At 35.0% G+C, this 19835-nt stretch overlaps 1 protein-coding gene across 1 annotated transcript in view; it reads left to right on the forward strand.

Annotated features, from left to right (window-relative positions):
- The window catches only part of LOC149773309 (uncharacterized), a 112983-nt gene that overhangs the window by 3361 nt on the left and 89787 nt on the right, over positions 1–19835 (forward strand). The window contains exon 2 of the mRNA XM_089946471.1: positions 5696–5861. Coding sequence (XP_089802597.1) covers positions 5696–5861 — 166 coding nt within the window. The remainder of the gene's footprint in view (positions 1–5695; positions 5862–19835) is intronic.

The raw sequence follows: 19835 nt of genomic DNA on the forward strand, positions 1-19835 counted from the left end.
TAAATGTGCGGAAATGAAATAAATATATATGTTTTTTTTATACAGTTTTCTGTAATTATGGCATGTAATATATAGATTGCTCTTTTTAAGCTCAGTTCTGTCTGGTTCATCTCAATATCTGCTCCAGAAACTTCAAAAAGTTCAAAACACAGCTGCTCAGATCATACTTAGAGCACCACGATCAGAGCACACCTCACCTCCTACTCTGGCTATCCATTTGATCCAGAATCAAACACAAAATTTGTTCTCTGTGCTACGTTTCACTGTCGGACTCTAGTCCAACATACCTATCCGACCTCACCCATGTTTATACACCAGCAAGATACTTACACTCCTCTTCTGACAATTGTATACTCATTATTCCCACTATGAAAACAAAGTCATATGGACAGTGTTCTTTTGCATACCAGGGCCCAGCAATGTGGAATGAATTGCCCACTGAACTTAGACACAAAGACACAGCGATCACATTCAAGAGTGCTCTCAAAACTCGCTTATTTTGACTGCAAGAACAAACTTAAAGACCTAATAATGTTTCCTACCTTAAATATTCTCAGCATCTTTTTTAATGTTTTCTAATTTCATGGTATTTGTTTTTGTAATCATATCATTATGTTTTTTATCTTATAGGTGTTGTCTAATGTTGTAAAGCGCTTAGAGCTTCGAAAGATTAGGCGCTATACAAAGTCATCATCATTATTATTATTATTACACTTTTTACCACTTATATTAGTAATAAATTATGCTTATACCTCTTGGGGTGGGGTGGGGGGTGGGCCCGAGTGGCCGAGTGGTCTAAAGTGCTCTCCATTATGGATCACTGCTATCTCACCTCTGTCTGTGTGGGTTTCAGTCTCGGATATGGCCAATGTGAGAAAGCTTGCTAGTAACTTCTCGTGGGTCGGTGGTTCTTTCTGGGGTTTCCTGGGTTCTTTCTTCACCATTAATACTGGCCGCCATGTATAGCATATTGTGTGCTGAAAAATGGCGTTAAACTAAACCCTACATCAACAACAACAACAAATATCTCTCTTGGGGGATGGCATGTATGAACCTACAACAAAGCAGTTCATTTAATACAGATTCCTTTTGATCAGGTTTCTGGGTAACTAATCGTTATGATTGACAGATACCCGGTAGAAATTTCCCAAAATTTTAACCTCTCATTAGGGTATGGGACATGATGGTACATGTCTGCACCATGATGTCCCAGTGCTAGACATCACTATAAACTGCCACACTGCAGACATCATAGTGACTTGACTGAAACATTGTTAAAGATGCATTAAAAACCCTAATCGGGTCAGTCATGAAGGGTCTAAGAAGAATTAAGTTATTTCCCATTGAATGGGTTAGGTCATGTGAATTCTTTTACAATGTTGGAGATCAGCAATTTGTTCTGTAACAATTAGGGGCAGTATGCATGTTTTACCTTTTGCACCCATTTATTAGAAACTGTTGACCAGCAAGTTTAGTAAAATTCAACAATAATTTATTTTTTAAGAGTACAAATTGCAAATTTAAAAGGAATGCATTATTGTGAATTAAATCCCAAATAATCCTAGAAGTTGTATCACAAGTCCAATAGTATAATGTTCCAAATGAATTCTAGTATTGAATTTGCTAATGTGCCAGTAGAGCTGAATGAACTAATATACCAATCTTGCTGTATCACAATGATATAATCCAGAATGTCCTTGAATGAATTCACTATACTCCCAAAATAGTGAGTTAGTCTGAAAGTCAATCAGATCTTCATGATTCCAATGAAATATTTAAATAAAAGATTCCTTTCAAATGAAATCTGAACACAAAGGAACTTAAAACTAGAAATAATTAATTTTGATAAAAATAACCTGATATAAAAACTAAGACACTATAAGATGACCAGGATGTGGGTCAATAGTTCATCACCAGAATATTCTAAGTTGTAAACAAAGTTAGGTCTTTCACTTGAGTTTTAGTAAACACATGACAACTGACAGGTAGACCAGAGTTTTTCCAAGGGAAAACCCAATATTCTGAACTCAAATCCAACCAAACTAGTTGCTTATTAATTGTCATGATCTTATGTATAATCTACAATCATGGACAAATGTTACCTATGTAACAGATTATTTACCGATGTCCCTTACAACCTACAATCATGGGCAAAAGTTAAACACACAATATTGATATACATAATACCATATTCTTGAGTTATACTTATGTTTCTCTTAAAATCAATAGTGCATATTCATTATGTTTTGAATATTTACACATTGATCTGAAATCACAAATTAGTAAAAGTGCCATTTAATTTTTGTTGTTGTTCACCTCTTCAAAATAAATAAAATATAATTCTAATCATTATTTGGGGCAAAATAACACAGCTCAACAAGCAGAGGCAAGTGTTAAAATGTGGAATTGCAGAGAGAAGGAACTGGCACAGATTTGGATCTCGATAAATATTTGTGACTGCTTTCAGATTGAGAATGGCAGTAGATCAATTTTCTTTATTATGACAATATACATGTTTATATTAATCCATAAATTCTTCTAAATTCTGCAAAATGGTTTGACTTTACCTGTTATTGCCCTATGCTAAATATGAAACTTTTTATTCTGAATACCAGTGTCTCTAGATGAGAATCTTGAGTAGATGGCCTGGCAGTGAAATATCTGTCACATTTGTTGAGTCTAACATCAGACATATATATTACACATGAAAGTAGTATGATGACTAACATTAGGTTTATATTTCTATTTCCTTAGTATAAATGTCTTCTTTATCCTAAGATGAAATGTTTTTGTGATTTGAAACTAATTTATGCTGTAGTATTGTCATTAATTACATTGTTACATTCGACATGTACCAGGAAGAATTAAGGTTCTTGCTTGCATGATGACTTTTAAAAAAAGACATCATTTGGAAGCTTAGTCAAATATTCGCACACATGTTACTACTATTATCCAAAAATGAATTTCAGATTATTTACAAATAGGCAGGCATAGTTGAGCATGTATGTTATGCATTTACTTCTACTGAATATGTTATGAAAAATCTGCGACGTCATATGTCCTAATACGAACAGTTGACCTTTCAACTATAAATGCATTCAGATATAAGAATTTCACCTTTTACATATGAAAGCAAGAAAAAGTACCAGGTGCAATGGTGTTGCCAGTTTTAGAAAATGTTAACTGTCATCGCTAGAGCATGTTGCTATTTCCAGATCAACTGTTCATTTGCATTGCACTGTTTATTTATCTGACCCACAAGTGACCATGTCTGGGTCTTATGACTCTTGTGACATCACCTGATACAAAGAGGATGAAACTAGCCCAGATAATTAAAATGACTGCTCTGTATCCCCATAACATGAGCTCCAACAATATGCTCAAACTGAACATCATGAACCAGATCAATCTTAAATAAGGTTGCACTGAGTTTCCTACAAGAATGAAACCCTTTCTTGATCTCATGTGATGTCACTCGAAGCAAAAAGACAGCAAAACTAGCACTGCTAATTGAAATAACTGTTCTACAGCCCCATGACATGGCATAAGGAACCATATTGATGCTAGAAATAGTTGCAGTGATTCCTATGAGAAAGAAACCCTTATGTTCATCTATAATCCTGCATGGCCAACCATAGTTTCTTTTTAGAAAACAAAACAAGTGCAATGGGAGCCCCATATTGGTACTAGATAGTTGATACTAGACAGGGTTGCAGTTAGTTTCCGACAAGAACAAAACCCTTTGTTGGTCTCATGTGACGTATCTTGAGGCAAAGAAGGTACAAGTAGCCATGCAAATCTAAATGACTGCTCTGCATTCCATGACAGGAACTCAAATAGCATACTTCATCACGGCATCATGAACCATATCAACACTAGATATAGTTGCAGTGTTTCCTGCAAGAAGTAATCCTTTTTGTTCTTCATAGTTTCTTGCTGCTGGAAGGAATTGCTGTACATGTAGTGGAGTATAAAGAAAACTCCTAATCTGTGTCCAGTTGTCTATTACAGGAGCCTTGTAAAACGGGGGAATATCCTAAACAAATGGAGAAACTTAAAAATAACCCACATTCATTATTAGATGAAAACACGAACTGTTATTTTATAGATGAATGCAAACACACACACACACACACATATATATATATATGGAGAGACATAGAAGGACAGTGCCTTTTAATTACCTCATATAGACATCTGGGGCTGTTTACATCATCAGATTTTAGTTCCCAAAATACTTCAAGAAGTTATATTCAAAGTAGACCGATTGATTACTCCTACACAATACCTTGTATGTGATTGTAATACTATATATATATAAACAGATCTTGACAAGTTTAAACAAGTATATGTGTATTAGTCACAATAATTTACTTTGGTATGATCATAAAAGACTCATTACAAAGAAAATAAATTCCTATCTTTGGCTGTTTAAGAACAGTACCGTGTCACTTTTTACAAGAGTCTCATTCAGCCTCATTTAGACTATTGTAATGATATGGAGAAATACCTCTGATTTTAATATTGAGGAAATAGTTTGGCTGCAAAGACGAGCCTGTACAATAATACTAGCAACCTGGAAACAGTTGTTGTTGTTTTTGTAGGGTTTAACATTATTTTTCAACACAAGATTGGCTATACATGGCGGCCAGTATAAATGGTGAAGGAAGAACCCAGGAAAACCACAGAAAGAACCACCAACCCATGAGAAGCTACTGGCAAGCTTTCTCACGTACCCGCATTGTCCGAGCCCGAGACTCGAACCCACACAGACAGAGGTGAGACAGCAGTGATCTGTAACGGTGAGCGATTTAGACCAATTGGCCATGCGGGTCCCCCCTGGAAACATTAGAGATGATGGATACTTTAAACATCATACCAAATTTCCAAGAATGACTCTACCTATGGAAAGCTGATATGTTGTATAATAATAATTTTAAATGCAGAGAAACCAGCAGCACTTAAAAAAAAAAAAATGTTATTATTATAAAACCAAAAAAACATTATTTCTAAACAGTTTTCAATACTGTTACAATATATGAAATAATATCCCAAATGAAATAATAGAATCTTGCAGCATGTCAGCTTTTCACCAAGGGTATATTCAATAGATGATATCTGAATCTAATTTATACCACATGGCCTTTCCACATTTTTGTAGACAAGTATATGTCAGTACATGTTATGCAAGAGTTTAACTTCACTTATTAGTATGTTCACAATTTACATGTATAGTTTAACTGTTAACTAGTATGGGTCTTTAATTTCTGTGTACATTACTACTTTATGAATGTGTGACAAGGATAGTGATAGATTGCATGATATGTATATATATATATATATATATATATATATATATATATATATATATATATACACACACACACATACTATAGAAGACCTCAAGGTAAATTAGTTGTGTTTTGTAACGAATTGAATTACCCTCATTAAATAAAGTCTGTATTATTATTATTATTATTAGTGAGATACATTTTATACATACAGAATTATATTTATTATATGATCATTTTTCATCCTTAACATTACATTGTCAGAACTGTGATTTTTTTTTTTTTGCATAATGAATGGCTTCATATTGCACATGTATCAAAAAACAGTTCTGTTTATTAGGAACTACTTTGATTGTAAATAATGTACTTGCATGAAGCATATGCCTTAGCTTTTATTTTATTAGATTTGTTTGTAGATGAACTAAAGAAGCTTTTTCATCTATATGAAAATATAGATGATAAAGTGAACAATGTGGACAAGTTTATTGACTCACAAATGAGACTTTCAAACAAGCAAACAGATGAATTTGATATTTGCACTGTCAAGATATGTGATATCCCTTGGCCTCAGTATGCTCTTCTGTGCTATTTGTATAACCCCATAGAGCACTGGTCTAGATTTGAACCATTCCATTTACAAAAAATTACAAACATTTCTTCTAAATAACTGTTTAAATGATCAGAATGGTATTTTCAATACTGTGTTTCTCATGTTTGTTATGGACATTGTGAATTGTTGTGGACATTGTGACATTCATTCATTTGCTTGTTTGAAAGTTAAATGTATGACCCCATGAACTCATCCACATTGTTCACTTTATCATCTTTACTTTGAAATAGATGAAACAGCTGTTTTAGTTCATCCACAGATAAATCTAATAAACTGAAACCTAGAGTCTACTACATGAGTGTACATGGTTTGTTTACAAAGTAGTTCCTAATGCACTATAAAGTTTCTAGGTACCATGTCATGCATGTGCATACAATATCAAGGTGTTCAGTATCATAAGATACTGCACGATTCTGACAATGTAAAGTTAACAGAGAAGAAAAAAAAGGAGCATATAATAAAAACATAGTTATGGCCTGTAAAATGTCCATTGCTTGGCCATTACCAGTAATATGACATTTAGCCTGTTGACAACATTGCTATATTTACCAGTGTACTACATAGTTATTTGTCTGAATAGGTTTGTTTTATCTGTGTTAAGCAAATGAAAAAGAAGAATATATCTGTTTTGGCATGGCCTATACACGCTGATTTTCTTCCTAAAAATGGAATCTTCATTTGTGCCAGCAAAAGCCAACAATCAGCCTCAACAAACTGAAACTCCAAGCAGAGCACATCACTGCTGGTTTCAGAGCAAGACATAGCACTACAGAACACATCTTCAGTCTTAGAATTCTCTGTAAAAAATATAAACAGGCAAGAATCAACAGGATGACGTCATGCCTTCATTGACTTCAGGAAGGCTTGTAACATGGTATGGCATGCAGCCATTCAGCACCATAGTAAACCTGTATGATAAGATTACTGCAGTTCTCATCAATGGCAACATAAGATATTGGTTCAGAACCACAGAGTCAAGTAGGTGTGCCTTCTGTCACCCACTATCTTCAATGTCTTCCTGGAAAGGATCATGTCTGATGCCTTGGAAGACCATGAGGGCAGTGTCAGTATTGGAGGCAGAACAATCACCAACCCAGCCCTTTGCTGATGATATATATAATAGATGGTTGAGCAGGAGATGAACAAGAACAGGTGACCTTAGTGAACCATCTCATACAGGCATCACTAAGGTAAGGATTAAAGATTAGTACTGAAAAAAAACAAGCTAATGACAACCCAAGTGGCATCCAAAAGGAATCAAGAGTGAATGGACAGAAGCTGACACAGCAACATGCTTTAGGTACCTAAGTGCAGTTAACCATTCCTGTGAGACTGCCTTGATCTCCCTAACTGATAAATGGCTTCAAGCACTTGACCAAGGTAGAATAACAGGAACTGTATTTGTAGATTTCAGGAAAGCTTTTGACATGGTGGATCATGAAATCCTTTTTAAGAAACTGAAAATCTACCAGTGTGATGAAAGAACAATTAGATGGTTTACTTCGTACATAAATGAGAGAATGCAACATGTTTACATAAATAATGTTCTGTCTGAACCTGAAACAATTTGATATGGAGTACCACAAGGTTCAATTCTTGGTCCATTACTATTCATTATATTTTTCAATGACCTACCACTTTTATTAAGAGATCAATATCATCTTCAGATCTCTATGCAGATGACACAACATTGTCAGACATCCAAAACACAAAGCATGAACTCGAAATTTCTTAAATTACAGAATGCCCTAAACAAACTGGAAAACTGGTTCACATGTAATGGCATAGTGGTAAATACTGGTAAAACTAAAATATTACTTATCTCAACACAGCAAAGAAGGACACATCTTTATAGTGATGAACTATGTCTGACATGGAAGGATACAAATCTGCAAATGGTCTGTCATGATAGACTGGTTGGTGTTCTGGTAGATAATAACCTATCATGGACTGAACATATCAAACATCAGTAAAAAAGTCAATTCAAGTTTTATGGCTTCTCAGTAGGATAAGACATTTTCTCCCTGAAAGGCACAGAAAACTATTTTATAACAGTTACATACAACCCTATTTGGACTACTGTAGTACAGTATGAGGTAATTCAAATGATAAAAACATAGCAAAGCTGGCACATCTTCAAAAAAGAGTATTTGGGCTAATATCAATCCAGAAAGAAAGCAAGGAAAGTTTAGCTGGTAGGTTAAAAATATTACCTATTAAAGACCAAATCTGTTTAAGAAAAGCCAAATTAATGTACAGGATATCTCATAATAGTGCTTCTGAATATTTACAATCACTATTCCAGTATAGGCTACCTGGTAATACTCCCCACCTGCGATCCATGTCTACCAAACAGTATAAAATTCCCTAACCAAATAAGGAGTTATTTAAAAAAAGTTTCCAATACTCTGGAACTCTGCTCTGGAATAGTATTCCAGTTGAGATTAGAAATGCCCACTTTATTTCATTCTTCCAAACCCAATATATCCAGTGGCTTCAGAGATGCAGCTTATTATTATTGTTATTATTATTATACCTCTGGTGAAGCTTCAAGCCCTGAAGTTCTTTCCAGGATTGTGCCGACAACAACTGCTCTGGCTAGACTGAAGTCTTTTTGGAAAAACAGTAACATGTTTCAGTCCAAGATCAAGATTATGTGCTCACTTTTCATGTCCATTTTCCTGTACACATTTGGGACATGGACCCAGAAAGCAGAACCTGAGAGAATAATCCATACTTTAGAGATGAAATCAATGATCCTAATAGTCTCATACTTAGTCCATGTCTGTATGAGAAGGCATAGAATTCAAGGTGCAGTTGGACCTTATGATGATCTCTCATCACCATAAGGAAATGCAAACTAAGATGGTATAGTCTTGTCTCGTGCTCATGTGGCCTGTCAAAGACAATCCTACAGGGCACAGTGAGAGGAAAGGGGAAACCAGACAGACAGACAGAAGAGATGTGAAGATATCAAAAGGTCGACAGACATGGGTTTTGGGTTTTGCAAAGTCCCAAAGAGCAGCGAGGAACAAGACAAAATGAAGATGGATTGTCACAAAGTCATAAATGGAGCCCCTATGACCACCCAGGACATGGGAGAAATGAAAAAAAAATGAAAAAAGGAAATGTACTAGCAGTTGGTTGAGTTTGTGTTCTTGATTATGTATTTTAATTGATGTGAATATGTCAAAAGGCTAATTGAAAATCAAGAAAAGTGAAAGGCACTGAAAGAGCAAATCCAAATCCTGACACACTAGTTAGCTTAAACATTTGTTTGACATAGGTAATGATTTTTTCTTTTCTTTTCTTTATTTTTTCATTTTTTCTTCTGTTTTTTTTCAGGGTTGGGGTTTGGGGGGGGGTGGCTCTGTGTGGCTGAGTGGTCTAAATCACTCACATGTACCAGTCAGTGCCATCTCACCTATTTTCATGTGGGTTTGTGTCTCAGGCTCAGCGAATATATGGGTACGTTAGAAAGCTGCCAGTAGCTTCCTGTGGGTCAGTGTTTCTTTACCAAGGTTTTCCCAGTTATAAATGAAAATGTTAGAGGAACTTAAGTATTTTGAAGTAAATCCAAAACTAATGCTTCACTATGGATGCAGTACTTGAACTCTTAGACTAATATGAGTTGTCTATCTTTGTCATAATCATTCTCAATCTGCTTAGATACACACCACCTGTCAAATGGTTGTTCTTTTTCCGTTGCAAACTTGACATGGGTGTGGCTATTTTCTTATTTGCAATTCCAAAACCTCATGTACCAACTCATAACCCTTCAAGATACTTTCCTTGACTGAATCATATTCAGCACTTCATAAGCTTTGCCAATAAGTACACTCTGTGAATTGTAATAACAAAGTGCTGTGCTCTCTTGACCATTTTAAATTCTCTGCTATTGTTTTCAAAATATGAAAAATATTGATCTTTTTCGAGAAAAGGGGGTACTAATTTGATATTTCTGATAACATCAAAGCTGAACTTTCTGTGCTTTATGCTTGCCAGTTCTAATTCTTTAACTGTTATTTGCATTTCCATCTCTCTTCTTTATGAATTTGCAACTTTATTTAGATCTGTTTCTTATATACACTGTTTACTGGGAATGTATTTTCCAATAGACGCCAGTTGATGGAATAGTCCTACTCATTTTGTGTTGCTTTGGTCTATTCATGTGCCCTAGCCTGACCAATGGTATGTTGACATAATAAAGAGGTGAAAACCCCATCAGTCATTGAGAAACTATGCCATAGGTGCCATTAGGTCTTATTATTAAGATTATTAATAATTGTCAGCACATATGTAATTTAAGCATCTATTTATAGATCCTACGTAACTACTATATTCTTAAGATACTCAGGTCACGTATGCAAAATTTAACTAAGATATGATTTACAGACATGAATACAAATTATACAAATTAGATGAAAGCATGCACCAGGAGTTACAAAAATATAGATATATACATAACACTATTGAGCAATCTAAAACCCTCAGATCCCTTTGACTCTGACTAGTTAGCTATAATGCATGTAGACACACTAATAGATGATGTTACTCTCAGTTTTCACTAAAGTTATTCTCTTGCATAACACATATTGACGTATACAAAAATGTGGATATGCCATGTGGCATAAGTTAGATTTAGATTTCATCCATTTAATATACCTGTTTTGAAATGACTTTTTCTTTGGTTTTTAAATTAGGAAGTTGTGGTATGTACATGAAGCCAAAAGGAATTGGTTTTTAATTCTGTGGAGAAACCTGTATCCAAACAGATTCAGTTTCATTCAGTTCTTGATCATCACACTGTTTTGCTATAATACCATTTCTGACATAAGCTAAGATAATCCACCTGCTGTTTTCCTGTCTTTAAGGAAATGTATATCATAATTATTTACTATCAGTTTTCTAAATAATTCTTTATTATTAACATTTCAGAAATTCCAATGACATGTACATTATTTTCTGGTGATGGAAGTGTAAGGCGCAGCCCACACCATCCAACAGTCCACTTTGTAGAAATCTTACACAGAGTCCCCTCTTCTTGCAAGAGGTGTGGGTTGGTGGATTATACCTTCTTTCAAGGTGTCCGCTTAATTTGGTTTTTTGTTATCTATAGGTTGACCGCCCTCGATGTTATTGCCCAGTTCAAGTAAAAATAAATATAAGTGTTGAAACTTGTAGGTGAAATAGATAGAGATCTGAGCAGATATATAGAACACACTAACATCAGGAATATACTCTGCTTTTAGAATTAAATCTTTCGTCGAATTACAAAGAAAACACAAATAGATTTAAATAAAATAACCGATCTGTTTATTGGTAGATTTAGTTCATCATAGGATCGAGTGAACACTCAAGTCCATGCCTTGTATGATTGCATAACCTGTTTCTTTGGTTCACTCGACTTCCACTGTAGCAGCAGCAGAGGGGGCGAACAAACCACTTGGCTGAAACGTCATTTGCTTAAAATAAAAGCTTCCTTCGAAATAAATAAATAAGGTCATTGATGCTAAACCAAAGCGTCTAACTTGACCAAGAGTTTCTCTAATTGGATTACTTTATTTTTTTGAAATTTGGTTTACCCATCGGATGTCTCATTGAGATCCTGCCCACTCTGCTGCTATTAATTTATCCAAATATTTTATCAAGTCCAATATGATATCTTGTTCTGGGATCATGTAAATTTGTTGTTATAAATCCATGTGGAGTAGCTTGCACTCGTGAAAAGAAGTTTTTAAATTTAATTATATCCATGTCACCACTACACCAAGTTTGATGAATATTTCGCAACGTATACGTATCGACTCCATTAAACATAACTAAAATATTACAGTTATCTCTTATCACTTTTGGTATTTGTGTGTATCGCTGAGTAACATGAATCACATCAGTGTTTTTATGTCTGCCACGTGAAAATATTCTAGCAGGATTTGCTTGTTTGTCCAGCATCACATCATTGTATACAACTAAATTATTATTACATGTAAACCCATCTAAAACATCAACACTCAGCACTTCATCGATATCAGTTATAAACTCGATAACATCATTATCTTCATCCAGTAATTTTGTATTTTCATTAAAATCTTTAAGTACATCATAGCATATCTGATCATCAACTGATGGTGCTACCAAATACAATTTATCCCACTTTAACCATCTCATTATCAGATTAAGTAATAATTAAGTAATAAATGCATCTTACCCGATCCAGATGGACCTATTATTGGTGTTTAACTGGCTCTTGCTTTCGTGTCGCTGAGAAATCAGTTATATCCATATTATAAAATAATATGAATATATATTGTTTACGCTGTAGAGCTAAAACTCCAACTAATGATCTATCCACTGTTACAACAAAAAATGCAAGAACAGCATACAGTGAAAGATGTGCAATATGTAATAGGAAGAAATGTTTGTTTTTACCCAAAAAAGACAGTGGTGATATTGCTACATTAATGTAAAAGTTCCTAGGAACTCCATGGGCTAAATACCCTGGAGAAAAACATCTACCAGGATATAATTATTGTGGTCCTGGTACTCGACTTGATATCAGGCTTGACAATCAGGATCAACCAAAACCAGGTGAGTATCCCATAAATGATACTGATAAAGCATGTCACGTTCATGATGTGGCTTATAAAAATAAAGATCTCCAAGATAGGCATATTGCAGATGTGAAGTTAATTCATTCGCTAGATTCCATAAAAAATAAAATATCAGAGAATCGATAGCTAATTGGTTGGTAAGATCCACGATGAAAAGTAAACTGGCTTTAGGGGCTGGTAATTAATTAATCAATTATTATAAATGGAATCAATTTATTATAGTCCAAGGGGATACTGGAGGGGTAAAGCAGTCGTTAGAAAACTCGCTGATGCAGCACATGTCACGCGTTCTGCCGCCGCAGCGTGGTTAGCATGACAGGTGATGTGGCAAATTTACCTACCATCACCGAAACGAATTAAGTAGGCATATTTTGATGTCAGTGTTCCTAATGAAGTTCATCAAGCAGATATTCTTTTTTTACCTCATGATACGATTAAAGCACGTAGACGTCAAATAACGTACAAATACGTGTTAACTGTCATTGACATTGCAAGTAGATATAAAGATGCAGAACCACTATCAACGAAGTAGCTTCTGTGTTTGAATGAATTTATTAATGAGGTGGTCTACGATGGCCACAGCTATTACAGGTTGATCCTGGGAAAGAATTGTTTGGTCCAGTATCATCGCTGATGAAGTGACATATTGTCAAAATCAGACGAGGACACACTGCAATTCATCGTGATCAGGCAATTGTTGAACGATTCAATCGAACACTTGCTGAGTGGTTATTTTGATATCAATACGCGAAGGAGTTCATTCAAGACAAGAGATCTCGCAAATGGGTTGCAAGATTACCAAGCTTGATAACTGCATTAAATAATGAAGTAACTCGAACAACCAACATGAAACCCACTAGTGCAATTACAAAAGCGCATATACCAATACAACGACATAGTTTTTCAGCGCAGCCACTATTGGGTAATATTACTGTAAGATATTTATATGAACCAGGTGAACTTGAAGGTGGTTAAAAAAGAGCAACTGATTCTATTTTGGAGTATTATGACGCACAAGATATCTAGCATAGTAAGATCTACTGGTAGACTCACAATCTACAGACTGGATTCAACTGCTCCTCAACGTGGATTCACATGTGAACAATTACAAGTAATTCCTGAGGATACACAATTACCACTGCAATCACTTAACTAGCACCCCTACGTCAATTACACTCAAGACAGGTCAACATCACATTTTCGTGTGTATGGCCAAGACGATTATTTTTTCTATCCATGGTAAATTGTCTTGGATTATTACTTGAATATTTCCACAGCATTATAAAATTACAACTTGCACAATGATTATTCTTTAGTTGTTTCAGCGTGTTGATAAATTCAACATCAAGATCAAAATACGTTTATTTTTTTTTATCATATTGTTTATAACTGGCTAAATTTTTTCTTATTATATCGTTGTCAATATCATCATCACTGATCACTGACTCATCCATGATAATTCTCCGCAACTGAGAAATTCTTTTGACTCAAGACACTGTGAGACAAACTAAATTTGACCACTCGATACGATCATCGACGATCCAAACAACTGTATCAGAGATGGTTAATCCTTGAGATGAGTGAATCATCATCGCATGTCCTAGTGTCCATGGAGATTTGTTCATTTTTAGCGCATCCTCAACAACATTGGCATCAGCTGTGACAATATCATTTAATACTAAATTCTGTTTCTCGGTCTGTCCTGGTATATCAACATCAATATTCTGCCGCTGTGTATCTGCTGGTCGATAACATAACGGAACTGGCAGTGTTGGAAATTTGTCTTTATGTAACTGAAGCAACCACTGCTGAAGTGTATCACGAACTATCTTTCTACTTGAAACTATCAAATCATTTGGTCTCCACGTTTGCAGAAAGTCGTTCATAGAGGTTTCTGAAATTATCCCATGCATTACTTCACATTGAAGTTTATTAGGTTGTTGTCTGATCAATTTTTTAAACTGTTTTAATTCTGTATCAAGTGCTCTCTGATCATCATTTATTTCTTCGTAATAATCAACAAAATTATTTAACCAATCATGTGGAAATGGTCCAACAAACGGTGGTGGTTGACCGAGATCGCCACACATAACCACAGCTGTATTTCTTGTTAATGACCAATCAAGAAATGTTTTTAATGTTTCTAGCGGTACAGTGCATATTTCATCCCAAATGATAATCCTTGGAATATATTTTTCTCCCATCCTCGAAGAAGTCCATGCATCACCCTTCCATCAGAAGAAGCTGTGATAGGTATATGATTGCACTCCTTGTTGTTTCATCTCTCGCGCGAGTCTGTGTGTAGGTGTCAGCACGATATCTAATTTCTAAAATAGTTCGATCGCTCAAGTGGTTTTACCAGAATCTCCCGGTTCATTTAGATAAACGGTCTTGTGTCTGGTTATGGATCATATACCGATGGTGCAGACAATAGTTTTAATATCTGATCTTGAGTCTCTGATTCTACCGCTGTCAGTAAACACTGGAATGTAACCAATGACTGCACCAGGTACTCGTCGAATTATATCATTCCATTTGATGTTGCTCGTATCAGTCCTGAAAAACAACAACTTCATCTCGGTCAACTCCAGCCAGGTTCATAATATCAGCAAGTTCATCTTTAGTCACGTACTTTGACAAATTAATGTCATCTTTTTTTTTTTTTTGTCGTTGATAGAAGATATCCGTAAATATCAAACATTATAATTTAAGATCCATTCAAAACGAAGAGGTTACTTGTATAATCATGCACAACTTTATGAGGTGCCATGGAAGACTTTGATATAGCATTAAGTACAATAACTACTAAACTGCCGCATATTGGCAGATCTGTCATTGTTTGTGTTGGTAGCGTTGAATATGAAACCGCTGCTTGAAGTGGTGCGACATGCTTGATAAGCTCACAAAGTGGAGCTAACCCATATGAATCAAAAGAAACGATTCCACTTGGATCAATTGCGTATGATATCCAATGAGTACTGGGTCCTGAATTATCATCAAGATTAATAATACCCATTTTAATACTGTTTGGTCGGTCTGGCAATTGATCTCGCATAAAAACACCTCTGAAGTTTTTTATTTTTAGTTGTTTAGCAGCATCAAGTAAATCAAAATTTGATGCTGGAATAATTAACGAAGTGTTCCTGAAAGCCTCAGACTTCTTCCTCGATGAGATCCTGATAATCTTAGACCCAGTCCTCTTTTTTTTAATCCTTTTCCTGTTGCTTTCTTTAATGCCATTCCAGCAGCGTTTCCAACAGCACCTAATTCGGCTGCTTTTGCTACGGCAGGTGCAGCTGCAGCAATTAATGCTGGAATAGCCTCAAGAAGTGGAAAAATACCATCTGTTTTGATTGAGTCTTTAATCACACCCGCAGAGAGATTAAGTTTGACACCTGTTTTTGATTGTTTAGCGCCGTTGAAGTGTTTAAGTTGACCTTCAGATAATGATAATTTATTTTGACCACCTGTGATCTGATCTTACTTTAGTGATATTTTCATTCTGCTGTTTTTGCTGAATTTGATTGAAGGTTTTTAATCTGACCAGGAGTCAGACTGACACTAACGTGATGATATGGCATTTTATGATAATACTCGTGTTTTTAAATAACATAATTAAAGAATTTTAATCACTAGTATTTCAGTGCACCATATGATAAATGGACCCTGGAATTTTGGCCATAAAGCTTCTTGCTGAAATAACCATTGTCTATGGGGTAGTCGTCGTATTTGCATACAAGCTTACACTTCCATTGGCTTGCCAGGTGGCAGATAGATTCATTTATTTCTCATACATCACAGCTTTCTCCTGGAATCAGTTCACATCATAGAATTTCACAATGGGAAATTTATCAATTATATAATGTAATATATGATGATAGACTTTTAACTAGCTTGTGATCACTTCCATTAGCATCATTGTATTCCCCTATTTCAATCACAATCATGGAGAATTTTCTTATATTCCAGAAACAGCGTGTTTTTTAACATTTAACATAAGCCAGCAATAATCCTTCAAAGCTTACCTTGTTCAGCATCACACACAAGATTAGCTCAAATACATTTTCAAAACTTCTCCATTGTTTTGCCAAATACAGAGTTGTTAATGAGTTTAAAGAAATCTTTTTCATAATCATTGGTGACATGTATGCACAAATCCATATTCCTCTGAATTTATGGGGCTATCCAGGCTCTTTGGTGAAATACAGACACTCAATGAACATTAGTTACATGCATTGCTAATTGCAGGTACAACTGTAGATTTTGTATATGCATGCAGTACCTAATTGACTTTACTCCTTAGACTTGAAACAGCTTTGGTACATTCAATAAATGTATGTCCTGATTCATTCACAGTTGGGCACTGATAAGGTGACAACCACCCATGAGGCATTGGTAGTGAAGTGCTAATGGATAATCTTTGAGAGCAAGGTGAAGCTTTTCGGGGTATTCTATATCAGTGTCAAAGAAGTATTTTTGGTCACTGTTACTGTTGTATGTATACATGTTTTTGTATGATGTAACTGTTTGTGGCAGAGGGTCTATGTTTGGTTGGTTTGCATGCTTATATCGATGAATTGCCATTGATATTTTGCCATGAAGTGAGCATTCAATCAACACATGTTGGTCAATATTGTTGAGCAATTCCAACTCTATTTTGATTTATGACAACAATACATACCAGGCCATTCCTGGTTATGAGAAATAATGTGCAGGATCAAGCTTTCACATGCATATGGCAGTGTCACAATATTTTCAAACACATCAACAAGTAATAACACATCATTGTGTTAATACAAAATCCTGATAATAATAATAATATTGAGGACTTTGTATAGCGCCTAATCTTTAGAAGCTCTAAGCGCTTTACAACACTAGACAAGACCTATAAGATAAAAAACATATAATGATATGATTACAAAAACAAACACCATGAAATTAGAAAACTTTAAAAAAAACATGCTGAGAATATTTAAGGTAGGAAACATGCATGATAGCCACCCATGGTTTTACAATATAGAATATTGACCAAACCTTGCATGTTCATAATATTTTTCTGACATACCCTCATGTGACAGCACTGAATAAAACACTTCATTGGTGGCAGCTGAGTTTTAGCAACTTTGTCACAGTCGTTCATGTACATCTATTGATACACATCTTTTCTAGTTAACAAGTTTGTTTTGGTGGCACAATATCAGTTAGTAGTTCTGAAGTTTTCTGCCATTAAATAACTAACTTGGACTAATTAAAAAACTGTAATGAATTAATTAACTGTAGTTGTCAGAGTTTAAACATATGTATTTTTCTATGTTTTTTTTAGAATAATACCTTTTTGTACCTTTTGATGCAGATGCAGCTGATTGCATTATTAAATGTAATGAAGGTATTGAAGTACTGCAGGAATTTTTGTTTCCTTAGGTAAATTCACAATTGTAAAATACATCCATTGTGTGCAGTTCTCAGTATGCATCTGTGATGTGACAGTGTTTACAGACTTGAGAAGCTATGATTCCACTTTCAATTCCATTTAAAGGACCATCAGAGATTCAGCAATGAGTGGCTGTGGAAAACTCAAGAATATTGTCACTGGTCATTATCTGCAGGCAAATAGAGCTGTAGCTGAATCCATTTTTCTGTAACTTCAAGCGATTTACGAAAACTTCAGCAGAGTCCTTGTGACAGTATAATACTGGTGACTCAGTTGCCCATCACATCTAACTATGGTACTGTATAATAAAACAAGAATGGGACTTGTTCAACAACTTGGGCTGTGTTTGTTGTATTTATTTGGACCTGGTCATTAAAAGCAGAGCTTTCCACAGGAACATTGGGACATTCAAAGTCTGCATATATGATATACAGTAGGGTGGATTATCTGGGGCAACAAGTTGATCAAATGCAACTATGGGTCTCAGTAATTCAAGTATGTCAGTTTATGGCGTGGTATTCATATTCCACTCTCGTGTGTTTAGTTTTAGCTGATGCACAGTAATGGGAAAGCTTTCTCTGGTTGGAAAGTCTGTGAATAGCTTGTTTTAATTTTGTTTTTCGACCAAGATCAGAAGCCCCAATCACTTCAATCCAGCTGTTATTTCATTTCTGTCCGTGTCTGTTCCTCAACAGCTTCAGGTGTTTATGTAATCCCAGGTGTTTGTACAATCATGGGTGCTTGTGCAAATCTTCGCTGATGCACATGATAATACAAATAGATCCACATAGTCGGCGAAGTTGATTCCTTGATTTGACTTTGATGCTGCACATAAGACTGTGATTTGCAATACTATAAAACCTGTCTTGAGAGACCAGATTGTCCTTGCACAGATTTATTGGTTATATAGTGTTATGACCTATCATGACAGACCACCTGTCATGAAAGACCATTATTATTTGGGAGAAGGGTGGTCTTTCAAGACAGGTTCTGCAATATTCATGACATGTTCTGAGACATATTTCGCATATGCCTTTGCATGTATTATGACCCAATGTCACTGAATTTCTTATATATGTAAGAGCTTGTCTAACTGGGCAAAAACACTGTAGAATAAGATCATTATTTATCTTGATCTGAAATACTTCCCAAGTGTTATTTAAATAAATTGGCACATCATCTGAATAAAATCACTAATAAATAAATCAATAAACTTAAGGAGAATGTTTCTTAAATAGGAGCTATCCTAGATCAATTAACACACATCCAACCTGCATACTGCCATTTGGAGCATCAAATTCAATAATTGTAAAAATTCTGGATTCTTTTTAGATCTCAGATTATTGTTTTTGTCTCCATTAAACTGAAAAGGGGATCATAAAATCTATTCCATGTGTTAGTGATTGTCATTGTCTTTTCCAGTTGCCACTGTTTTATCTCATCATAAGTCTCCAATGGTATTTTATACAAAAGTTTCTGTAAGTCCTGCAAGTAGTAACATAAATTTGCAAATCAGCCCTTTTCAAACAAATACTATTTTTTTTTAGGGTCCTGATCATGAAATTTCCTTGTGGTATTAGATAAAATATATTTCAGTAAGAAGTCAACCCAAATAAATTGAAATGATCCATTGCTGTGTATTACACAAACACAGATTTGGCTAGACTGTGTTTGTTTGTACCCATTCATAAATGTTTTGGAATCTTTGAAAATTTTCTCAATAGCTTTTGGGGTTTCTTTTGTGTCTAACTTGCAAATTTCTTCAAGTGCTTGCAATGCTTTACTTCTGCATTGTAACGTATGTATCATTTGATAAAACATACTTCTTATTAGTGAATGTAGATAATGGCATCATTATATAAATACTAAACACATTTGTCAAATTGATTTGC

Source organism: Sinohyriopsis cumingii, unplaced genomic scaffold, assembly GCF_028554795.1.
Source record: "Sinohyriopsis cumingii isolate HCF-2022 unplaced genomic scaffold, ASM2855479v2 utg000695l, whole genome shotgun sequence".
Taxonomy (NCBI): Eukaryota; Metazoa; Mollusca; class Bivalvia; order Unionida; family Unionidae; genus Sinohyriopsis; species Sinohyriopsis cumingii.